At 39.1% G+C, this 26899-nt stretch overlaps 1 protein-coding gene across 1 annotated transcript in view; it reads right to left on the bottom strand.

Moving 5' to 3' along the window:
* TMEM266 (transmembrane protein 266) overlaps nt 1–26899 on the bottom strand; it is a 61175-nt gene that overhangs the window by 25860 nt on the left and 8416 nt on the right. The window contains exons 3-7 of the mRNA XM_074155460.1: nt 21201–21355; nt 15431–15504; nt 5643–5699; nt 3763–3901; nt 2109–2224 (exon numbers count right to left, since the gene is read on the bottom strand). Coding sequence (XP_074011561.1) covers nt 2109–2224; nt 3763–3901; nt 5643–5699; nt 15431–15504; nt 21201–21355 — 541 coding nt within the window. The remainder of the gene's footprint in view (nt 1–2108; nt 2225–3762; nt 3902–5642; nt 5700–15430; nt 15505–21200; nt 21356–26899) is intronic.

Here is a 26899-nt window from a genome sequence, read left to right as displayed (position 1 = left end):
ATACCGTACACAATGTTAATGTGAATATTATAATGCTGACAACTTGTTCTTGACTGAATTATGAAGCTAATAATTTACAAAGAAAGGATGCAGTACTTGTGTCAATGTCTTATGATGTTAAATGCAGCAAATTAGTACATTTACCTCATATTATACAGCTGAGACATTTGTTTGGCAGGAAGTCAGGACAGTAAAATAAGAGGGATTAGTAAATTGTCATTTTTCTATAGTCCATATTTTTCCATAGCTGATGACACTTGAAAGCTAGGAGAGAACCTGCTCTGTTTTCACAGATTTACTCATCGACCAATGCAGTATTTCTTTGTGCTTGATGTATAGCTACGCTGTAACCACCAGAGCTCAGATTAGGGCTACTATACTCAGACATTTTGCAAGCCAGGCATGCAGATAAGGAGTACGTGGATCAGAATGGAGAGCAGCAAAAGCTGCTCCTGAACTCCACTTGGGATAATGAGCCCATCTTTACTCAGAGACTATGAAATAATAACACCGAAAATTGTTTAGAGATTGAGAGTGTTACTCAGCTGCGTTATACATTTCCTAAAAATGAATGTTTTCAAATTTATGACTGTCAAGAACTTTAGCCTAATAGCACAGTCTGACAGACAAAATACTGCAACAGGATTCAAGAAATCACTGATTTGCCTAGCGCGTTTAGTCAAAGGATAACCTCTCCCCTATAGAACGGGGTATATACCATTTCCCCGTTAATTTCAGAATCATGGCAGAACCATGAATCACTTAATATCAAAGTGTGATCAACTGTGCAAAGTTGTCACGAAGAGGACTGCAGTTTTGCCACTGAAGATACCTACATAGATGGAAGTAACTAATTTTTGGCAAAAGTCAAGCCTAAGGTTTAGAAATTTGTTATGCTTAACATCAAAGACTCTCAAAAACAGCTTTATGAAATGACACAACAGTTCTTCAAAATTCATCACACAGACAAGGCAACGTAGCACCACCAAGAGTTCACTGCAGAATCCTAGGTTGAGACCTCGAACTAAATCTACAAAGCCATTTGGGGACCTAAATACTGATGGTTTCACAAGTATTTTAGGTCCTTCGGTAAAAGATGGGCACCTAAATCCCTGCTTCAGATTATGCACCTTTTGGGCTGTTAGTCTGGCCTAGGACAAGTTGCCTTTCTTCCTGTCTGCCCAGGCCCTACAACTTTTTGACTCATTGAGCTATTCAGACTTACAGCTCTCCTCGTTTTGCATTCAAAAAGCACCTACCACAAGAGGGGAGTGGGAACTGAAGCTAGGAATCTCCAGGATTTATTTGGACACCTCATAGTTACCCTTATGACCAAAACAAGAAGTCACTCGGGGGATCATTCTGTTGTGGTTTGATAGTCACCACGCTTAGCCTGGGCCTCAACATACATCCCTGATTTCTACTTTAAAGCAGGTTATTCCAGAACTCATATGCATGAGAAAAACTCCAAAAACTCCTGGCTCATTGCCCAAACAGCGGTTTTACACCTTTTTTCACGTACATATATTCATTTGAGATACTTTAAGCTTCACCTTCCCTTACCTCAAGGCTGAATCACTGAACATTCGGGGGCCTGGGAGCAGTCTTAAATCTTGACTTGCTTCCAGCAACTAGAAGCTTCTATTGCAACATTTTGAGCCTGCAAAAAAGAGTCTCTGACTGACCTACAGGGAAGCTGCCTTCTGCATTTAAAGCAGGGAGATTCATTAGCTTTCAGCTGCATATACTTTTCCTAGGAATACGGCCTTAATACAGCTGCAGTCTCCAACAGCAGCAATGACTTTTGCATGTTCTAAGTATTATGTCAAGCTATCTGTACTCATGCAATAAATTACATACCGGAGGCATTCTTTTTCTATTCCTCACATTTGTTTTCCTCACCTTAAAAAACACAAGCACAGCAGCAGAGGGAGACAACTACTGTTTGACAAATAGCATGCTGACAATATCCTGGCTGCAGCAAGACCTGTCACCTTACAACAGAAGTCCCAGTGATACATCTCAAACCTCAGGTTGCAGCAAAGTACATGAACTGTTTGATTTGCCATGACAAGCTATGCGTAAATAAAGACATAACTGAACTTTACCCCTTGTTCTTGGCAGATCTGGGTTAGTCTTTCCAGCTGCTCATCTTGAATAACCTTTGCCTTCTCATATTGCTGAATCATCATCTCCATCTCCACTTTCACTGGAAGGACATAGGCTGGAAAACACAAACAAGCACTTAGAGTAACCCAGCTGTGATTTGTTTTGGGTTTTTTTTATCAGAAGGAAAACCTTTACAGACCTTTACAGGCCAAAGAATGTCAGCCCTTTCACTTGTCCCTAGAAAACTAGAGTATTTCTTACAGAAATAGGTCTAGAGTATTTCTTTTGGGAAAGGATTTCTAACATGCGAAATGCAGGTCATCAGCAGGGGCTAGATCTTGTTTGGTCAGGTCTCCATTTGCCTGGCTGAGCTGAAATGCATCCTGCATGCTCTTCCTAGCTTCTGCTACACTAACACAGATCTTTTCCAGTGTTTACCACGGATTTCCTGAATTGCTGGCTAGGAGATTTTCTGCTTAGAGTTAGGCCCATCCCCTCTAAACCTGAACAGCATGGCTCCCTTAGGAAAAGAACTATTCCAGAGCCCTAAGCATTTAATTCCTAGACTTTGTGGTAAGAAATAAGTCCTTAATGGAAAAAGCAGACTAAGAAGGATATTTAAAAAAAACAAAAAGGCATTTATCTTCTACTGCTTTTCAAGCTACAGCTCCATTTTCAATAGGTCTTCTGAACTCCTCTGGAAATTTTGCTCCTGTCATACCTATGGCAAACTCAGATTGATCAGCAAAGCTGTCCAATGAATATTGCAATTCTTGATGTTCTCTGAAGCTACACAAAGACGCTGAACTGTTCTTGTACACTTCAGTCAGAGGGCTACCACCTTTCCTTAACTCTCAGTACAGAGTTTCCTGGACATCTAAACCCAAAATAATAACTTGACTCTGATCTTTCACACATGAGCAAAGTGACTCTTCATTTATTCCTTTTCCATCTCTTTTCCCCCAACCTGAAATGCCTGAAACTGCTGAACACAAAGTAGCCCACACTAAAGTCCTTGCAGCACCTGTGCTGCTCCCTGCAACCTTGACTTGCTGGGGCTTTCTTATCTGCCCTGGTGCTTCCCCATACAGGTCTGTGCAAAACAATACTGACACACGCTTTATTATTATGCTGCGCAGCACACCAGCGCTGCAGAGAGCACCTTCAGCATGGAATTGCCATGGTAAGAAAATGCTCCTGGAATCTGACATAAAAATTGTATTACAGACAAGAACTTGGAAAAGAAAACCCCAAAACAGAGCTAGCTGTATGGAAATGGGGAGGGCGCAGCAAATATCAGAAAGCAGATTGGAAGCAATTATTTTGCAGAATCAGAAATGACGTCTGGTGACAAAAGACAGGAAAGCAGGTCAGGGCATTTACTTTACAGGATAGGGGATGTGAAGGTGCCTAACAGAAAAACAAGCCAATCAATTATGAAGGCTCATAGAGAACAGGAGATACAGCCATGAACTTAAGACCTACTCTCCTCCATGGGACTCATAACTGTCTTCTGTTCAGTGCTTTTAAAATGTAAGAGGAAGGAGAACAATGGAAACAGTGGTGGCAAGCAATCTTTTAATATTTTTTAAATCTCCTTTTTTCCCAGCCTGCCAGGCAATTCTTGGAGTCACAAACTGAATCACCACTCACCATCAATGATCCTCTTCACTCTCCATATTCGTAGCGTGATAATAAGGCTGATAGCATCCCATGGGCTGCTGGGGCCATTAGCCACTGTTGAGGCCACCATTGGTGCCAAGGACAAGATTATGACAGCACCATCAAACACCTAGAGAGAAATCAGTTTTTTCAAACCCTTCCTAAAGATCATAACCCTGACATTCCTGCTTGGGGTCTTAAAGGGGTCCCACTTTGCCCGCAAGAAATGCAGTTATGGTACGTATTTGAAAGGGATATGAGAGGCAGCCAAGCCCCAAAAAGGCTGCATCCTTTTTAGGTAGCACAACAGAATTCCTCAGTGCATTTTATGAGGTGAGGAGAGATAAACTGTGGTGGGAGGGCAGGAGAGAGGAAGGTATTTGGAAATACTGGCCAAAATCCCCAAGTACAAGTGATAGCCTAAATGCTATTACAGCCAAAAAGTTTTATCATCATTGGTATTTATTACCTGTTACTTGGCATATTGTCATCCCAAAAAAGTATACAGTCCCTGCCCATAGATCTTACTGTCTAAATGAAGAGATCAAGAAAACAAGTAGAAAAAGATGGAGCAAAGAGACTTGATGGCTCTTGGCCACGTCCTGACTACACAACGTGTGTGGGAACATCTGTGCATCAAGACAGAAAGACTCCCAGCTCTCACCTTTATTGGGCAGCTAAGTTTTCAAGGATTTTGACAACTGGGAATATTCAGAATGATCTGTATGACATTAGTTGCATTGGGATTAGATCAGAAAAGGCAATTGTGCAACATATTAGACAGAAATGTGTGAGTAAATACATTTCAGAGCAAAGTGGCAATACTGTTGTGTCTGTCCTACACTCGCCTAGCAGGGTAGAACAGAATACCTCATTTGCATTCCTAATGAGACCCTTCCCAGCTGCCAATGACCATTGATTAACGGTTTGCATAAGGAGGCGGGACATAGATTTTATAAGCACCATACATTCAGAATTGTGTGTAACAATTCAGCATATGGAAAAGAAAAATTCTTACTGCTACCATTTGATGGGCAGTAAACATTACCACTCCATTCCAGGTTACCAAAACAAGTTATCAGAAACTGCTGCATTTAGCCTCAATAATAAGAATTTCCAGATCAATAATTTAAGTTTCACTTCAATTTTTTATCAAAACAAGTTAAAAGGTTTACAACTTTATTACAACAATGTGCAAGACTGACTGTACCTCTGAGAAAACCCAGATTTTCTTCTGGTGCATCCTGTGCAGTATCAGTTTATTAGACAGTATCAAGAAAGAGTTTTTAATTTTCCTGATCTCCAGATTTCTGCCCAGATTGGGATTATGCGTTACTTATAACACATGCTTTTCCTTATTCACCTCTACAATAGTATGCATATTCTACCTAGACCTAGTTTTTAATTTGAGGTACAAATTACAGTGTTTATCCTAATTCAATGTAATTTAAAAATAATTTCACGATAAAATCAGGGGGGTCGCCAAACCAGTATTTTCTATCAGAAAACTACACACAATTTTTCATCCAGTTCTAATTTCAACTTGATTATGGGAATGGGGTTACACAAGTCACATGACAATTTTTACTTCTGTTGCTCATTATCTCAGAGTAGCAGTATCAAGTTAGACTAGCACAGCTCTAAGAACAAAATAAATAGACACATAAAGCAAAATCTCACTCTTATGAGTCTCACAGAAAAAGGGGCTGCATCCTACAGCTATGTATACATGCATATAAGAAGAGTATGCATATTTATCTGAGTTAAAAGATACTGTATTGCATCAGGTCTACATCAAAGCCACCTAAAGCAGTTATTAATATTCTTACTGTGCCTGCCTGGAAAAGAGTATGAAAAGCAAGAGTGCTTACCTCTATTTTGTTTTCAATGTAATCCCATATGCCAAGGACCACAATCCTCAAAATAGTCTAGTAAAATAGATTAGGGGAAAAAAAGACGACCAATGTTATTGTAATTTTAGATAAACATTTAGTCCTTTACCTAATTAGGGGATAATTTTTTGTCTTATTTAAGCATTATGCATTTTTTCTGAATAATAATAAGGATGTAGAAATTGCTACACTTCTGTATTATAAAAGCAGGTATTGCTTTCCAACCACTACACTGACTCGGTGAAACTTCCATAAGCAATTCTGGGTTCAAATGTTCATCAGTCTTTCCATCCTCCTAAAATTTCTTTTTCAGACTTGTGAGATTTAGAGTACCACCCAGCCCCCTGACCCAAGCCTATGTAAGATCCACTGTGGGGCCCCTTCAGTTGGAATGGGGGAAGATTATCTTTTCTCACCATCTTTGATATGCCAGTGCTTACTATTTTCTAAGAAAAGAGGTGCTGCCCTCTCCTTATGCCTAAAGATACTGACATTTCATCAATCTGAAGAGCAGAGGCTCTTACTCTCCCCCTCTGGAGTATAGGGCTGTTGTTGTATTACTATAAAATTCCAGAAAGTCATAGGATAAGGGAGAAAAATATCTCTGTGATCCTCCTCTATTAAGCAAAACAGCTATAAGTAGCATCAGTAGCTAGAAAAGAGGAATAAAGAATGAACACAGAATGAACCAATGGTGAATTCCCATTAAAAAATCCAATGGCATATTTCCTGATTTTCAACCTGGCTTTCAGAAGATGTAATAGAAAAAAAAAAAAAAAATCTATCAGACAACTAATGATTGAAATTGAATTCACATAAAAGCTTAACTGGTAGGGATGTTTTCTGCCAATAGCAACATCAAGGTTAGATTTTGACAGATGCTACAGACATGAAGAGTGTAACTGCAGCTGTGTGCCTTGCAAAGATCAAAATGCTACTTTCTCCATTAAAGAACAGTACTAACGAGCGAGAGCTCAGCAGGCCTATGTGTGAGGGGTGACTGTGCCAAGAACTGTGCAGAAAAAAAGTGACTGTGATGAATACATGTATCTCCTCTTCACTACAAATACATTAAATCCCAACCAACTCTGAATTTATGCCAAACATACCAGCACTAACTAATTGCAGAACAACACTGCATTTTTCAGTACCATTCCTATGCATGGTTTTGCCAAACCCCATGAACCCAATTGCCTCACTTGGCTCGGGATGACAGTGCTGAGCTCTATCTTGGCACTGCAAACCTGGATAACAGCATTTAATCCTGTTTTTCAGAGGGAGACATTGCTGTGGGAGATACGGTGCTTTCAGAGCTCAGCCTCACACCATCAATGAGCAGGAAAGTGAACCAGTCAATGCTTACTCAGAAATGGCATATGTGAAGCATTGGCCAAGCCTGGCCGAGAAAGGGAGTCAGTAGCTAGAAGAGAAAATACAGTGCTCTCTTTCCTCTAAAAAAAAATTATAAGACTGTATGTAGACACCAAGAACAGCTAATGCTGCTGGTCTGTACTCCTAAAAAGAACATCTTACTTCCAAAGCATTTTACAAATGCAACATAGGAATAAGGCTATTCACAGCAATTTCCTTATTAACCTATATGCTCAAGGTTTATATGTGGAGGAACAGATGCACAACAGCAGCTCCTCAAATCCCTTAATGATTCCAAATTCGCCAGCAAGAGGTGATGTAATATAAGTGCAAGGTGTAAGTACACATGCTGCTGTACAACCAAGGCACTCCTGCAGCCTCAACTCAGGTCCCGAGCAGAATACTTTCAGACAAAAGCATCCCAGGTCCTCTGTAAGTACCTCCCTCACCCCCCGCTGAGAAGCTGCACAAAATGCTTAAGGACAAATTACTCATAAGCCTATAGGTTCAGCTATACAATACAACCTGGGGTCCACCACAGCAAGTTCCACAGCAGGCAACCATCGGGAAACATATGAGAAACAGCAGTGCTTGCTTTAAAGCTTGGGATGCTACCCTTCCTACAGCTACCCTGTTGACAACAGAGAGAGATCTGGCTCATTTTCTTCTATGCTTATGCAATGTCTATAAAGTGGTAGGTCAGTGAGGAACTAACTAAAGGACAGCTGAACACTTAACACCTTTACAGTAATGGATGGTGAAAACCTTTCTTCCTTTGGACACGTGTGTACGGAGGTATTTTCACTTCAATAATAAGGCATATCTGCTCAAAGAAAATAGAAACACTGTCTCACAAGCCTAAGTATGATTTAACATGGGGCTGTTCAGGGACCATAAAAAAGGATTTTCCTTTCTGCCTCTTTAATTCCTCACTGCAGTGTTTAAATCGGTGTCATACTAATGAGTCGGAGCAGCTCCAAGGGCTGGAAGCTAGCACAAATGTTTTCATTTTCAGTCTGTTGGTGTGAATCAGCACAAGTGACTGGAAGTCTACTCGGCAGATATTTAATGCAGCAATGGTTGTTGGTGCTACCTCTAGAAGACAGGTCACCTCCTTACAAAAAAAGCCTTGATGAGCATCTTTGCTCTCAGCGACAGCGGACACACTATAGGAAGGGAGAGCGTGAGGGCAGAATGAACTCAGCTCCCCGTCTGAGACACGCTTCAGAACAAACTGGGCACAAATGAGGGTTAAGCTTTAAAAGCATTTGTTCTGTATAGAAGGTCTTAAAGCTATGCACCAGCATTGCAACTCTTAACAAAAAACCCCCCTAAATCACTACTAGAGGCACAAAGGGCACATAAGGCAGCTTTTCCTTGGTGCCCTGTGTAACGGGGCACCCCAAAAAGTACCATGAGTGAGTCCCAGACTGGGTGCATCTGGAGCCACAGGTGGCCCACGCTTACTGCCCACTGGCCAGTCTTCACCAGTGGCAACTCCAAACTAGGTTTAGCTTTCTCTACTCTCCCTCTGTTATACAAAGCACAAGATCATATCCACTGCTCCTGCCATAACTCTTACCCAGGGGAGTCTGAACCAAGTAAATTTGGACTTCACTGGGCAAATTTCCCTGACTGTTTAATATAATAAATACTTTGACTAAAATGAAAGCATTGGTGTTACTTATAAACAACATTCTAGTATTTTTCCTAAGCAATCAAAAATATCTTTCAAAGAAATATATATTGCATTTGATTGTGTACTTTCTCTGTACGGAACTTAAAAAATGAGAACCTGTAGCAGAATCTGAAAAAAACAGACAGAAATTAATAATCCAGGAAAATTCCTACACACCATACATGGACCAAACTGAAAAATGCATATTAATTAAAAGAGAATTGCAACTGTAACATTCATCACAGACAAAACATTAACGTTCTACCATTTGTAGACATCAGAATCTACAAGAAATAGGGAAAAAATGGAGCAGCACTGCTGTTTCCTACTGATGTGCAAGCATCTTTCAGCACTGTAGCAAATGCACACACAGTTTTGCATTACACTACAGGCATTCTGCATTTCTGGACACGGATTTGAAAGCAAACATTAAGTATCAGTGTGAGTACTTTCCTGTTAAAGGCCACTGCCAGTTCGGTTCTTTGTACCCAAAAAAGAATGCTTTAACTTTTCTTGACTAGAAATCTTTTAATTATAAAGTCCTTAACATTGATTATTTTTAAGTTATATCAGAAATACATTTTTTGTTTTCTGAGAGAAGCCAAATTATTACATAAAAGTCTGTCCAGTGCACTAATAAAAGGTAAATGTCTGAACACTTCTGTTAACTTAAGTCAGAGTAAACGCAGATAAAAGTAAAATTTTAAACCAGTTTTCAGACAGAAATGTAATTTTGAAGTTGACAGTGTCCCTTGGTGACACACAGTTATTTGCACAACATTAACTGTCTGCAGTGAAGCTTATGAAGAACTGTGTGATGCTGCAGCTTTTCTCTCTAATTTTGTAGGGAACCCTGGCCAAGTCCTTTGCTGAGCCAGCTGTGTGAATTCCCACAATCTGCATGAGCTAGCTACATTTGTCAGCTGTCTGCAATGTAAATTAGGTAATTTTAAATATATTTTTTGCTTGCACAGTTAATATACAATTTACTACTCAGTGACTCACTGTGCCAAATCCATCCATACTGTAAAGACACCAAAAGGAGGCAGCACAGGGTGAAGCTGGCCCACCAGGTTTAGCTACCAGCAACGGAGAGCAACGCTGCATTTCAAGATGGGGTAGTGATTGTACAAGAGAGAACAGGATGGAGTGGGGTGGGGTGGAAAGGGTGTCTTTAGAAAAGCCCTTCCTTCCTTCCCTCCACTGCCACAAACCCCTCTGTTACAGAGGGTCTTTATTTCTGGCTTGTACAGAAACTCTGAAGATTAAGTTTCTGCCTTATGGCTATATCTCATAAGACCAAGTATTTATTGAACTCTTTCCCAGAAAGAACAACTTGTACTCGATCTGTAATTTATAATGTCTCTGGTGTGGGTCACTCCACAGAGGCCTTAGCTCATGTGCTACTTAAAAGAATCTTCTTTTGCCATCTTCTGGTGTGCTTGTCCTGAGATACTGCATTGACTGTTCTAGTGCACGCTATCCCCAGGCCACCAGAGCGCGGAGGAGTGTTAGCATCTTTACACCGAGACATCCTTCTGTTTCCAGTGCATAGGCATCCTCCTCACATGGCTTCTCTTCAGTCAAGGCTCTGAAAGGAAACGTGTAACTGCTGACCTCACCTCACATATTACTCAGTACAAAACACTCCCCATCTACTGTACTTTGTAACTGCCATGGCTCTATTAGCACATGTGGTTACATAGAAATCATTAACTGCGGAAGCTTGGTGACACTAATAGACATGAATGCAGTACATTCTTTTTCACTGACTACCACTAACACTCTAGTATGATATCATATAATATCCAAAAGCACCTTTGCATAAACACCACAGTTATATTTGTTCTTGTGTTCTCCCATAAAATTTGTTCTTAGAACATAGACAAAAATAATGACATTTAAACTGACAACTCTGGATAAATTTGGAAGGGCTTTTCAAGACTAGAAATGGCTTACTAGAGACGCAGTGTACTACCAGGAGGTAAATGCAGATTGAATAGAAAACTGGTCTTAAGGAACCTAGCATCAGAAGTTCCCTCTGGGCATGATTACACTAGTGCTAATGCTTTACTGCACCATGTAGAAGGTGCTGGACTGTCACTATCAAGAGATGAAAGCACAGATGAAGCACTGATAGAGCACACCATTTAAGTCAGGTGTATTCTTGGAAATAAAACGGGCAGACTGGCATTCCAGGAAGGTGTCTAGCTGAATTTCTAGACCTTTACAAAACTATTTCCCCTGGTAACTACTTTTTTTGGTGAAGCAAGAAAAGCAGTTAGAGAAGAAATTTCACAGTATACTAAATATTTAATTTTTTTACACACTAGCAAAGAAGGAAGCTTAAATTTGCCTTTATAAATTATATTCCCATGCCTTTGATCCTAGATCCCCCCAGTTAACCCCTTTAAAAAAATCAAAACATACATAGCCAGCAATGCAGTGCATTTATGCACCATGAGAAAAGTTGTGTGTATGTGGAATGAAAGCAAACATCCAGAAAAGAAGCCACAGTTTATGGACAAATTATAGAATTAATAGATTATTATCTTTCTGCTCAGCTGTTAGAAGCTCACAAAAAAAATGCAACAGAAGTAACATAACTGATTTCTCTAATATAAAATTATGAATTTGTAATGAAAAATCTATATGGGAAGGACATTATTTTCTCTTAGTTCTGTTATTTGGGATATTTTTCCTTTTTAATAGAACCCTAACAGTAGGGTCTTCCTTAGCAGGTTTTATTCCTTCCAAGGAGTAAAGTGTCAGACTACTATGAACACTTCCTTTTAACACATAGGATGAGAAAAGTCTTGGGGTTTTTTTTCCTCCTAAAAGTCAAAATCTAAAATGCATTTGTGAGCTAATTAAAGAAAATCTTTATCAGCTAGGACCCCAGACTTACCCTACTCAATTTGAGAGCTCACTTCCTGGACTTAGATTCAGGAAAAAACTGGCAGTTCTGCAACTGCCTAACTTTAAGCACATCAGAAGACTTTGTTAGTCCCAGGGAAATACTTGAAGTGCTGAAAGCTCGCAGAATGCCTGAGTGCTTGGCTGACTGAAGCACATACAGAGCAATGCAAACAGCTAATATCAAAGAACTCAATTCTTGCACGCAAACAGCCTCATCCATCTTAGTGGAAAAGCAGAACTGAACAACAGCTACAGAATCAAATATTTGTGGCAATGTGATAAAACTATTAAAATACAAGCAGACTCCAATCCACTTACCAAAACACTGTGACATTCCCCATCTTCCTTTTCTCAGCCAACTATTACCAAGGCTGAATTTGCCCTCTTGATAGGGTGTAACCCCGGCCTTGCCTTGCTGTTGGTACTGGGGTTTCCCCCCCAGTGTTTCTCTTCTCTTCTGTTTTAACATCTGGGTAACATTTGGTGCACAGACAAATCATAGTGATGTATGTAAACAGAGACAAACATACACAATCATCACCACTAGTAAATCCTGTTCAAACACTTGGAAAAAAGCAAAAAAAGCTGATGTGCTCTTCACTTGAATAGGGATATTTTAATGTGGGAAGTCACAGACAGTGGCAGAGAATATAAAATTAACAGAGTGCAGTAAATTCTTTAAGGCTTGTGGCTATAACACAAGTGTAGAGAGAGCAGGAATATGCTGTGAGAGTAGCTACTTAATTTTGTTGGCAGCTGTTCTGCTGGCATTTGCCAACTGCTGGCATGTTTGTCCCCTTCATTTTAACCAAGCAGAAAGCCAGTGCCTGTTTAACTCCAGCATGATAGATCTGTAATCACTTGCAATGCCTTTATAGCACCAGCTTTTACTCAATCGTTATTTTTCCAAAACATTCACATTTTGTGCTGAAAGTTTTCTGTTTTTTAACAAGTCTTTTACAACTTTGTATTATTTGTTCTCTAAGTCTGACTTGAGGCCTTCCTGAAGAACTATGTATCCACACTTACAGCTAATGGGAACCGAACTACAGAATAAACAATAAACATCCAAACTTAGGAGATGATACCTTGCTATGTAAACAACTCTTTCTGAACACCAGAAATCCTGAATCCTTGCTTTGAGGAAAAAGGCACTGACTGCAAGACTAATCAATCCTCAGCAGTTGCCCATTATATCCAAGCAAATTAATTAAACCTGCCTCATCTCTGGAAAGTTATCCTGGCATGAATAGTCACAGACTGCAAAATCACACTATAACACACAATCTTATCAACAAATAATGCCAAACAAAGACAGCTGACTCATGGTATTGGGAATCAGAGGGCAAAAATCCTCTGAAGGCACCAAAAGAGTAAATAACATTAAGATGGATGAAAAAAATTTGTTTTTCTGTGATCTACAGTTTTTGCAATATTTCATAACCTCTTGAAAAAAATCAAAGTTTTTGATTTGGATGAGAAAAAACTAAACCCTCTGTTTTTCCTCTGAAATGCATTTTAACACAAACAGATGTGCTGTTGCTCATTAAACCAATCTGGCAAAGGCCAGCCCCAGCAAACCCAGTAGAAAAGGTACACCTTCATTCTTTTCCAGATCTTCACCCTTTGAAACACATCCAGTTGCTCTGTGGAGCCACCTCTGTTGCTTTAACCCAGTCAAGGAGTCTGAAATACCAAATGAACCAATCCCCAAAAATCTGCCTGCCTTGTGGCCTCATTTTCCTTTGGTATAAATTCAGATCATAATCAAATAGGCGAAGGAAGATAATTTTGGAAGACAGAAACAGATAATAAAGTGAGTGGTAAGAGGTTTATAAAAAATGAGAACAGCAAGTAGACAAAGAAAAGTAGTTCGAAATACCTAATACAGAGAGAAGGAGAAAAGCCAACACAGATCCAAAATGAGGATGGCGAGTCAGACAACCGGTTTTGGCTCTGTAAATTATTTCTGTTATTGTTTTCCTGCAAAACACTTCTGAATGAGTTCATCCACTTACATGGGTACTCTGTCTCAGTAGGACTGAAACAACTAATTTCTTCCTTGAGTCAGATGAGTACTGGCCTTGAGGATCTGTCTGCACTGCCACAACCAACCACCTGTCAGCACATGAACTGAACGACAGAAGGGGCAGAGGAGCAAGGCACTGCATTAGGGTTTGAGAAGAGTGGCTGGTGGTACAAGTGAATGAAGACAGAACTTGAGACTACACCCAAGCAGAAGGAAAGTGAGGACCACGGGAGAAGTTTTTTGAGAAACAAGCTCCAGAAAGCGATGAAGATCGGGAAGGCGTGAATGTGCAGCCATGCTGCTAGCACCAGTTACAAGCTGATCCTTGAGAAGCCCAGGATTACAGGGAGCTCCAGGGTGCTAATCCCCACTGAAGAAAGATTCTGGGTGAACAGGGGAAAGTATTTCTTTACAGGGAAAGGACTCCAACTAGCAAACCTGGGTCTTCAAGAATTAGGGTGTGCAATTCACAAAGGAAAGACTCTGCAAAATATTTTGTTTAGAGATTTTTTTTTCAATCAGTTTACATGTATCCTACAACCCACAATCACTGTCAAAGGATGGGGAAAGTAATCATATCTATTTGTGTAATAGCAGCACCAGAAGGCTAGGATGCAAAGCAGTCTTGAGATCCCTGCTTGTTACTAAGGTCTTCTTTCAGAAAGTACCCACTGACAGTCTGGCAACACCAGCTAGAAAATCCCTGTCATGAGTAGAATTACAAAGTAGAAATACAAAGTGATATATGTAAATAAATGTACTTCTTTAATAGAATCATGGAAATAAGCAGTGGTATAATATGGTGAGTATGAATTCAACACAAGTAATCTACCAAATCATTTGCAGATATCACAGCTCCCTGTTTTTTGGTGGGTTTTTTTGGAACCTTCACCTAAATTTACCACAGAATGACTTAAACATCTGTTTGGATGATAATATTTTCTCCTATGGAACTAGCAAAAATATTTTTAAATATTTAAGTCCAAGCTGTCTTCCAACTTAACAAACATGAACTGTTTTTTTGTGACAAGTAACACATTATGACCTGGAAAAATAGCCTTAAAAATATTTTGGGATATTTCAGGAGTAGTCTAAATGTCTCAATGCCAATGACTTCTTTTTGGAGTAAACTTGAAAACTATAACAGATTATCCCAATTTGGTCATTTGTTATATCATGACTACAGCCTTTTCCAATGCATACCTTCATACAAATTCTTTTGCAAAGAAATTCACCATTTGTTTCATTCTCTTGCTGTATCTATATGCAGCGAGCTAGAACATCTAAACTACCCACACAAATTGTGAGAGGAGATAATTTTATTCTTAAGAAAGATCTTTTTGTAAAAAAATTCCTGTGGATCTTCATTCCTGAGGAATATATCTTATCCCTATATTTTATATCCAGTGACACTGATAAGATTTCTGTGAGAATAAATGGATGAAACTAGTCCTGTCATGTACCTGTAGTGCTTCGGAGATGATTCTCTCTTTTTGTAGTTTTCCAATTATAATTTGTAAGACAGCATCTTCCACGTTTCCTTGCCAATTCTAGGCAACTGACAAACAGCGCTAATCTAAACAAGATTTTTTTAGTTTGCTCAGTAGGAGCAGCAACTGTAAATTTTTTTCTTTTTTTTTTTTCCCTCTAAAGTACACTGTGCTACATTTATTCACAGGCAAATTACTGTTAAAACTCTTGCTAATTCCAGTGACAGCATAAAAATACTGCCCAGTTCTGTATGTGGTGAAAGACTTTGATTATACATACCTCTGAGAAGAAAACAGACAGGATGACTAGGCTGATCCAGTGAATTACTCCTGCAAACTGTGAAGCACTTGAAACTGCAATTAACACAATACAATGAAGCATCATTATAGTAGCAGAATGCAACTTACATTTAATATAAATAGTACTGCTACAACTAACACAAGGGTGAAGCTTGCTTTCTTAAATTTTGTAATGGAAGTGCCAGAGAGGGGATGGGATGTAACGGGACATGGAACTGCAGCCCTGTCAGCTGCTCACCCTAGTTGAGGCCAGCACATTTACAGCCGCAGCAGCCTCTCACTAGAGCTGTTACAGATTAGTCCGCTGGTAAGCACTGACATATACATTTTAGATCTTTGATGCTCTGTCACTACTCCATGCTCTCACTCCATGCACTGCTTTAGTACAAAATGTGTGACTAAATCCCAAATACCTAAAAATCCAGTTAGAATTCTCTAAGGAAACAGAATGCCTTACTAACCCCACATTATTCCTTGTAGTCAGTCTTTAGCAATTCAGCTCAGAAGTTTAGTAATCATCTGGAACAGGTGCTTAAAATCTGGTGCTCAAACAGAACTTCAAAATACATTTCTGTCATCTAAATAAATAACGTAGATAGGCAGACTTTTATACAGCTCTCTGGATGTGGCATGAACAGCTAAGACTGACACAGAATCCCATTCCCCTCCCAGTCAAGTTTGACTTGAAAACCATAGTGAGAGATCCAGCAGAAAGAACCAATGTCATTGTTGTTAGTAAGACCAAATCTTAATATATTAATTTTAAGGAGTTTGTGAAATATCAGCAATTCTAATTAGCAGTATAAACATAATGTGGCTATTTTTATACAGCCTATTTCAGGAAATCATAGAATGGTTCAGGTTGGAAGGGACCTTAAAGATCATCGAGTTCCAACCCCCCTGCCATGGGCAGGGACACCTCCCACTGGACCAGGTTGCTCAAAATGTGGCTGTCATGCACACGTTTCTATGAGAACACTCAATAAAGTAACAGTAAATGAAATAAAATTCCAGTTTAAGTAATCGGTTAAAGCACATAATTTCTTTTATAAGCATTTTCAGAAAGACAGTGACCATTGAAATCACTTATGTTTCACTTAATTTCAAACTCCTCTGTGAAAAGAAGTCTGTAAAGGGTAAGTTAAAATGGTAATTTATAAAACTCTGGATTCTACACACTAACGTCCCATAGGTAACTCTTCACGCATGCAGATTGTTGAGGTAGATACTCCATTTTCAAAGTGGAATGACGTTGAACAAAAGTCCTTTCAGGAACTGATTGGCAGGAACACTCAGGAAAACTTACCTGAATTCATTAAAAGTATGATTTTACAGAGTATTAAAGCCTTGCATGGACACTCACTGGCATTAAATCAGGCTTTCATTTGATTCAACTTATTTTGCTTTTAAGTAAAATGACATAAATTCAGACAAATGAGTTAGCTGCAAGACTACATAAGAAGCTCCAGGATATGGGTTGTCTTTATAGGCTTAAATGAATGTCTTGAAATCTGGAGGATTTCTTAATAAATAAGCTCAACTGAAATTCTGTGATCAAAGTTCCCTTCATTGCTGACAAAACAAAGCAGAAATCTGACAGGGCCCAGTATCCAAACTGCTGGAAACTCCTACTCTGAAGGTCAGATGCTCTCAAGAATAATGGTATGAAGAGAAAAAATTCTCATTTTACTTTGTGAGGGTATTTCTGGGTCTACCATCCCTAGAGCAGACAGATTAAAATAGTCTGTATGGTCTTGCAGTTTTAAAGAATTACTGTCAAACAGTAATTTAACTGTTTACAGTTTAACAGTGTTTAACTTTGTTAAACAGCAAAGTTTAAGGCAATCAATGACAGTGTGCATAGCGATGCAAGACTGTGGCAGAATTAACTAAGTCCCAAGAACATATAGGGCATGCACTAAATAAAGCATCTTATTTTAAAATTAAAAACTAACTAAAATGGGAAGGGGAAGGAAGGGATGTAGGAAGAAATCAGGATATAAAGATAACTGTTAGTATGGCTGCCACTGAACTCATAGCTGAGGTTCATCTGGGGCTTGATGAGAGAGGGTTTGCTGTGGTGCAGCAGAGGAACTATCTAAAGGTGAAACAACTGGGCAAAATATAATATATTTAACTTTCCCAGGACACTGTCTGTATAGGGTGGCATAAAGAACAAGAAATGGAAACCATTTGTATGCTATTTTTCAAACAGCTGTCGACTGACATACAAGGCTCCAGCTGCCCCTTAGTGGACAAAAAAGATACAGCAACCACAAATTTGGGAAGAAAATCGATTTGTGATGCTGCACTAACTGTAGCTGAGTGCTGGATGCGCTTCCAGACAGTGTGCAATTGAATTGCCAGTAAAACTGTAAATTTGAAAAAGCCTTCCAAGCAAGAAGCTTTTGTAAAAGAGCTGAATCACTAGGCCACACACTGAATCTGGATAATTGCCTTTTCCAAAATACTCCCTTGCAAAAATGCAGTGAAAAGCTACAAAAATGGGAGAAGGGTCTCCTCCAAGAGGTGCTCATTCCTGACCTATGGTGGTTCAGACACATCACTGGGACTCAGCTATTCGGCTTCTATCTGAAACAGAATTTCACATTTCTTGAACTTGTAACATTTTTCCCCAAAAATTGTAGCTAAAAGCCAGAAAGTTCTGCTTCATTTCACATTTTGCTTGTCTGGTGCTATGGAGAAGAAGGGAATGAAAATCCAGATGCTTTTTAATCATGAAGAAGATGGTTCAGTATAAAATGCGGAGCACAGCCAACCTCGGTCTACCTCCCACTTCCCCCTCTCTTTCACATCTCCTCAAAATGTATGCCCAGGAGGGGAGGGATGAAGAATCCATCCTGACAAACCCTGAGTGGTCATTACAGAAGCTTGTACTACCAGCGCTTGCTTTCGGTGGATGTTGTTCTTGACGACAATTTCCTGGCAGATACCAGCTGTACTGCTTCTGCAAGAAGCAGACAGCAGACGCTTGCCTCATGGTTTGGGCAAGCCCTGAACCCCTTCTTACCGAGGCACTGATGCACCACAACATGTGTTCTCTTTGCACAGCAATGTGGGGACTCAGACAGGGCCCCAATCCAGCAACCAAATGGACAGGAGCAGAGCTTTTCAGCTTCACAGTTTCCAGGAAGGCCTGATGCCTTTGACAGACACAGCTGCTGTAGTTGGTTGCAGAAGGAGGGCAATAAGATAATTTCCTGAGCTGCTTTCCTCCAAAACTACTGAAGAGGAGGAAGGGACAGCATGGTGGATATTTCTGAGGAGCGGGGGCTGGAACCTGCCATGACCTTCTTTTTTTGAAATGAGGTGCAAGTGACTTAATATCTATCTATTTCTGCATTTACAAAACATCACAAGGTACTGAGATGTTATTTCCTTAATGCATGCAAAGAGCTTTGAAGATAGGACTCAAAAAACTGATTATAGGACATAGACTTATAATAAAAGACCCATTATATGTCCTCTGTTTTCTGGGGTTTCTAATTCTGGCTTGAATACGGTCTGTGCTAAAACACCCTGAAAGGTCTCTGTCCTTTTCATGGGTGTGACCTACACGTTTACAAATGTGGTCTCCATCACTGACGCTGACAGTTTTGTGTACAGAAGTGCACAGTGCAACCAAAGACTGCACTAAAAGTATGAGAGGAAAATGATGCTCTCAAAATGTCACAGCCAAAGCAAATGTCAGCTTTTTTGCCTTTTTTTTTTTTTAAAGGAGGCTTCCTAGGTAATTACAGTCATAATGTGGATTAGCAGTTGTTATTATGAACAAAATTGGCAGTGATGTGCCGTAGCATATCCTAATACATTGGTTGATTTCATACAGAATAAGGGATCATTTAAAACTGTAATTACATTTTTGAAAAACAAAATTATAGCTTAACAGCTTTTTAAAACCTTAAGGTAAGTGATACACACTACTCATATGACACAACTGCAATACTTATATCAGCCCCACCAAGATAGCTTTTATCTGATTTTAAAACGAAATAGAATGTATTCAACTTAATGAAGGCAAGAAGCCTGATGGGTTGATGCATTAGTTAAAACAAGAAGTATCAACACAGAGTGGAACAGGCCCTTTCTCAGGTGCTGAGAAAATCCATACAGGCAGGGGCAGCCTCCAAACAGTGGAATCACCTGGCTTGACCAAACACTGGGCATCATGCACAAGGTGTAAGTTGCAGAGCTTTTAAATGTATCACATGCACTTGACACATAGAGGAGGAATGATCTCTAAAATAAAGCCCTCTTTAGAAGATCCTTCAGGAAAATAAATTATAAGAAAGCAGGTGCTTCCAGGGGAGAGTCTCCAAAACTGTGTTAAAAATCTAAGAGAAATCAACAGAAATAGTTTTTAAAACTCTTCGGCTCTACAGGAAGTGACAATTCTCTAAATAAACAGAAAGATGTGGCACCTCAATAAATATTGTTGGAAGCTTCTTCCCAATTCAATTTTTAAGAACTCATACCCATAATTAGCATTCCTGACATTTTTTGAAAGCATCAGACTTGTCCAAATTCTGGCCTTCCTCATCCAAAATGGTAAATCACCAGAGACTGCAGAAAATAACAACTATAACGGAGTGTCTGTGCTCAGAACAGTATGTAGTATGGACAGACAGGGGTGTGAATGATGGGCAGCGGTGTGGAAAGACAGCTTAGTCACTTATTCATCTTACAGGGTTTATAAAATAGCTGCAATTATCAATAAAGTCCCCTAAAGTAATCTTAATATGATTGCAATACCTAAATCTTTACAGTGAAATCTAACTCCATGAATATCAATTGACAAACCACAAGAATCAAAGGACTTCAACAGAATAAAAAATTCATTTGTTCAGTTTAAAGTTGCCATAGAAGATACCCGACCATGACTCTTTCGTGCTATGTATTCTTGTATTTATGTGATTTTCTGAATCCCATCACTGCCATTTCAACTTATCTGAAATTCTACAGAGATGACAGAGGCTGCTCTTCAACATTTAGCATAGGGAAAAATGCAGCTGGTGTTTGTGTTCATGTCAGCTTCGCATCATAAAAGCAAAAAAAGAAAAAAAAAGGAATGGAGGAAAAGAGCAGTAGGAAAAAAAAAAAGATTAATTAGGAAGCAAAACAGCAGCAATAAAATTTCCATTGTGGAACCTCTGTAGAGTGAATTCAGATAAAGAAAACCATTTAAGCTATTGTTTGACTCCCAGTGTATTAGCAAAGTAGAATGAAAATCTCATTTCAGTGCATTACAAGATAGGAATCCATAATTTCAATTCCTACCACCTCAGTAGAAGAAAATTAATAATAGAGACAGCACCAAATACCCTAGCAAGTTCACCACTTCTGTCTATCCACGTGCATGTGAGAAGTATCAGAGATTAAATGATGCACAGATGATCTTCCTTCTGTGTATACAGAGTGTGTCTGTAAAGGACAGACCTTTTCCAGTACTAATGACAAAATGTGCAGATCTCTGCATGTACACTCTGTCGTATCCTTCGAAAATTTGTCCTATACTGAATTTGGTCAGAAAATAAGGAAGAGACTGACTTCACTATACCAGGGTTCCACAAAACCACTTTTTTTACTAGCCTAGTAATCATTGAAATGGCAGGAAAAAAAAATCCCCACCATCCTCCCCCCCTTCAAAAACCTCCCAGCAAGTTAAGCTTTTATTTCATCAAAATTAAAAAAAAAAAAAAAAAAATTAAAAAAAAAATCCTCCTACTCACACTGGAGAAGCTTTATATCTATTAGGAGTTCCAGAGTCAGAAGAATCACCACCAATACTACACAGGCTACCAGGAAACTGTTGAGACTTGCACTGAGCAAAAATACCTGCCACACAGCTGCTCGTCTCCCACAGCACGGTTTTAGCCAGTTAGATCTAAGGAAATAAAATTAAGAAGAAAAACAAGAAAAGAAAAGAAGAAGTGAAAAAGGAAGAGAGCTAAAGAGCAGTGAACTAAAAATGACAAGTTCTGCTGTTGAGAACACACTCAGCAATAATGTATAAAGACTTTGCAAAACTCACTTTTATTGGTTTCTTTACTGAGAAAAACACTTTACAAAAAACTTCACCCTGGAGATCTTATATGTCTCTCCAACACTCTGGAGCATATCGGTGTTCAAGTGCCTTCCAATGCACTGAGTAATGCAACACTAATTATCATACATACTTTTCTAACTTTCTTCCTGTCTTACTATTTTTCATGTTTCTATTTTGACACACATGCTGCATTCACTTATCTGTGAGTACCAAGGTATAGCAGGACTCTGCTATTAGGTTAGAAACTAATGATGTTTCTTAAGAATTTCTCTGCTACTGCATTTTATGGTCGTGCAGCTTTACCCCTGTTCTAATATGAGACAAATCAGACAAGAGCAGCCAAATTTCGTTTGCAACAATCAGTCCATGACATCAGGGAAAAAAGTAATAGGAATCTGGAAAACACTGGAGAGTAAGCTCAGTGGCTCCACAGCTACACCTGTACTAGCAAATATACACAGCCTGAAAAAGTGTCAGCAACTGGCCAAAGCTGTCTAGCTTGTCTGCCTCTTACCAATCTGTTTGTGGACCAGGCCAAAAAGAAGTTTCCCAGAGTTTGGAGAAGCACACTTTGGGGGACAGTATGCACCAGGGACTGCTCCCAAACCTAGTTTAGATGAGGTCCTCTTGTTTTGGAAGCAAAAGAAGGTTTAGGCAAGATGAAGGAAGCTGTGAGAAGGCTACGAGGACCAGAACTCTGGAAGGAAGTTGATGAATCAGTAAATACTGCACTACTATTGTGCTAATACAGATACACATTTTCAAGTGGGTTGTTAAAAAATAATCTTTTTTTTCTTTTGAAAATATTTGTAATAGGAATAACAGTAGCAAGGAATTCAGAAGCATAAAGCCCACCCTGATACTTTTTTTCTCCTAAAATCCCCCAATACTTTCACTTTGATACAGTATTGTATCATTTCTCATCACAGAATTCTGTAATGTTCTTGTACTGGCTCACCTCGGAAAGTTCTGATGCTTGCCTGACACTTCATATTTTCAAACCACTGTAAATACACATTAGCTAATAAAGAGCTGACGTGATTTATTAACTAGGGTTTTAAGAAGCTGCAAGCATACAGAAGTGTGGTGCAGTAACCATGCTGCCTGCACCAAAATATCAAATACACAGAAATCAACGGTACACAAGAAAATATGATGATACTGATCAATTCCAAATAAGCAGCTCTAGACTCAATAACCCATGTTATAAGCAAACACTTGGAGAAACATCATAAAACACTCCCTGACATACCCACACTCAAAAATGAGGGAGAAAGTGATGCTAAGCAGTGCTCAGACTTGACACTTTGAAGTAGCTTCTCAGAATTAAGCATATCAGCTAAATACTTGTACTCAGATTGCCCGATTACCTGACCGTAAAAGATCTCCTCAATTGACTCTTAAAACTTCTAAAAAGATTTGACAAGTGTCACTATCAGGAACTTGCCCTTAGTTTAACTTTGTTACGGTTCTTGCCTGAACACAGGATGCACTAGGTTTTTAAATAGACGTTTTTAAAAGTTAAGGAAAGAAAGGCATTGGGACAGGGCCTTTTTGCAAACTTCATCTTTTAATGGATTTTATTTTACATAATCTCAAAACAGGATAAATAGTCTTTACTGCAACTGCTATTTTGGGTTTTTTAGATCTTTCTAAAAATAATGCTAGGGAATGGTCCTTTTTAAATTGAACAGGGTTTAGTTCTCTTCTCTTCCTACATTTATCTTCCCTTTTCCAAATAGACCCATTTTGCCAGCATTTTCATATTGCAGGGCAGTTTTTCCTCTTTCCTGTTCTCAGAATGATCAGTAGAGGGCCTAAGTACATTCCTTTAAAAGCTCTACGTAGTTGAGATTTTCAAATACACCAAATGTACCAGTAAGAATAAATCAATTGCGATACTCGGCACGTGTCATGTATCGCCATGATAATCATTGTTCAAAACAATCATTACTTATAGAATGCTAAAGAATGTGGAGTTATTCCACTGCTGCAGTACTAACATTCCACTGATTCCAAAATGCTTCTGAACTAAACAAAACAAAACAGTTTATGATTGGAAAAGCAATCAACTTAAGAGATCAAGTGCAGATGATCTGCATGTTTACACCTATATATTACTTATAAAATATATAAACTGGTTTCAAAGATGCGAAAGTGTTTAAAATTTAAGCACTGAAAAAACACCTCCAGTTTCATATCTTAATTTATTACACCAAGGTGCATTTGTTCAACGCTTGCCCTGTGAATGTACAGTGATCACCATCTTCAAACTGCTGCCTGGCAGACCTCTTCCCAGACTTCCTCCAAGCCCTCTGAATCCAATGACATTAACAATCACATTGTGCTCTAAAAGAAGCACTGGACGTTTCTTTTCTTGGTGCTGCTTAACTAGCTCATTCCCTGCTACTTTTACACTCCTGTATAGTACAGTCCTGATCTTGCCTTGGGTTGTTGTTTTGGGGGTTTTGGTTTTTTTGCTTCTTACCTCTTATAAAGGATAGACATAAATAATAAAAGAAACTATACTCCAACTAGAAATATATTTTAGATAAACCTGTTGACATGCTAACCGTACTGATTCCTAATACACAAATCTCATCTCCTTCAACCCTGTGACTTGTCTCAGTAGAATACTATCTCTCCCTACTGAAGTGTAAGCGCTCATCCATTTAACAGATGGGAAATCCAGCATTTGAGAAAAACACACTCTACCAGAATTAGTATGGGTTTAAACTTACCTTCCAAACCCTGGCCATTTCCCCTGCAATACTGCAAAGCTACACTAAGTGTAAAGCTCAGATTAGAAATTCAGCTACACAGACCTTTCAAAAAAACCCAAAAAGTTAACTTACACAGCTCATAAATTTATGAAGAGATTACATAATAACTATATACAAGCAAAACACCTTTTTCCCTCCCTACTGACAAAAAAAAAAGGTATTAAAAAAAAGTGCCCTATTTTGTTCAGAGAGCAAGTACAACTTCTTTTGGTGTCCCGATTGTGTTGTCTGTGGATGTCCTGCACTATATGGACACAAGTAAAATATGACTTTGGACAACTTTACTATGCGACTTCAAACAGGCTCATTAGGTACCTCAGTTACTCCATCTGTACAACAGGAATATTACTTACCTTTCTTACTATGCCTGGATGAAGTAAATAAATGTACTAGCATGGCAATTTCTGTGAGTGATCCAGGGTTGTGAAGTTTTTCTGTTAGTGATCCAGGGTTGTGAAGTTTTGTTATGAGACATTTAAATATATTTAGTTGAATTTTACCAGGGGTAATTCTTTTTAACGATATTTTCACACATGGCTTTGTGGAAAACCAATCTGTCATCATCACTGCCAGTTTTATTAAAAAACAGCTTGGAAAAAAAGAACATAAGGCAAAACCGGGAAAGGTTTAACATATTTATTTGGTAAGGATCCACTACAAACAATTTGTTCAAGCTGTTAACAGCTGTCACTGTTTCTATTTTCTGGTCTTGCAAACAAATAGTCCAAAATCTGCGTTATACCTTACCCTGCCTTTTTTTCTTCTTGGCTAAATAGCAAGTGTTTGCATCTCACAAGATGGCTATGATCAGAAAACAGAAGGATGGATGAGATCCAAATCACACTCTGAAGGAGCAGAAAAGCCATGGTCAGGAGGTGGTAGAAACACAGAAAGGCTGAGTAACAATACAAAGTTTGGCTGAGACAAAACAGACAGCAGAGCCTCACAGCAGGCTCCAGGTAGCAGCTGGAGGCCTTGAGCAGCTCCAAGGAACTGACAAAGCTCTGCAGCCCTTTCCTGGACTTCTACAAGCTTAGCGTTATTACAGAAGTTTAACTATTGAGAGCGCCCTCATCTTTTTTTCCCTTAAAAGTTTTATTATTTCAAACTCCATGCCATTTCTTGGAGGACTGCTGCAAAACTCTGTTGCTCAAATGGCAAGAAAGATTCTCCTATTTTCTGCCTAAAGTCACACATGGCCAGTTTATACGTATTGGCTCTTGTGCCAATATTGTTCTTTAGCTTGATTAGTTCTTTTTCCTTGCTGGCATTTTGTCCATGATGCGTTTAGACACAGCAATGGCACCCACTCATGTAATTTAATTAAGCCATGCTTTTTGTAAAACAGACAGGCTTTACTACTGTCCTAGTTGTCCCTTCTGCACGTGAGTATAGACAAGAGTGGTACATAATATTTTGGAACAATTTTAATTACAGGAATGCTTCCCAGCTCTATTTGAAGTACTTTATGCTTGCTAGGATCATTTGTACTTTCTTTATAGGTATATATCACAACGTTTGCTTACAGACATCCTGTGATTACCTGGTATATCACTCCTTTCATTAGAAAATTGCCTGTTAGGTTTTTCCTTTTTATGATAAGGTCCTTGGCATGATTAATCAACCTTTAAGAAACATAAGAACAGCCATACTAGGTCAGAACAAAGGCTGGGTAATCCTGTCTCCAATAGTGGCCATCAGCAGATGTCTCAAGATGACTACAAACACAGTAAACATATAATACTTCCCCTTAAAACTCTCACAGCATCCAACTGTTGTCAACTTGGTCACTTCCTGAGATGTATGTGGTTTCTCAGATTCTACTTAGCAACCTTCAATGAATTTCTCTTCCACAAACTTGTCCAACCTCCCCTTAAGACTAGATAAGCTATTAGCGGCCACACATCCTTTAGAAAGTAGTTCCCCACAGCTGCTGCCCTCTGTGCAAAGCGCAACTTCTTTTTGTTTCTTTTGAACTGGGCCTTGATCTATTAATGTGCCCTAGACCCTCTAGTGGGGGGGTGGTGTGGTGTGTGTCAAACCTTACTTTAACCTCTCTGTGTCACAGATTTTGTAATCTCAATCAAATCTCGTGTCAATCTTCTCTTTTCCAGATTGAAGAGTCCTAGTTTACATATTAATCTCCAATGGAAGTTGTACCACATCTTTGATCACTGTTTTCCTTTGAATCTTTTCCAGTTCTTTTATAGCTACCATATCCTTTTTGACAGGGACCAGAATGCACTCACATTCAAGACGTGGGCAAAACTTGGATATATAGAGAGGCATAACAATGGCCCCTCTTTTAGTCTCTACTCCTTTTCCTCATGAATCCTAATGTCTGATTTGCCTTTAGACTGCTGCTCAGCATTTAGGTAACCTTCTCATGGACTCTCCTTCCAGACTAATATTCCTCTTTTCCACAATTTTCCTTTGTCCCATGGCTTATCGATCTTTCAGTTTTTGGACCAAGCCATATCTTCTCCAATTTAGACAATTAATTCCAATGTTAAATGAGATAAATCAGACCCATGTAATTTCCACTCTCCAAGAAAGAGCTTTGCAAACAGTGGTGTGTGGGCTACAACTACTACACTTC

This window comes from Numenius arquata, chromosome 11 (genome assembly GCF_964106895.1).
Source record: "Numenius arquata chromosome 11, bNumArq3.hap1.1, whole genome shotgun sequence".
In the NCBI taxonomy this organism is placed as follows: Eukaryota; Metazoa; Chordata; class Aves; order Charadriiformes; family Scolopacidae; genus Numenius; species Numenius arquata.
This window is presented reverse-complemented; position numbering and strand designations above follow the sequence as displayed.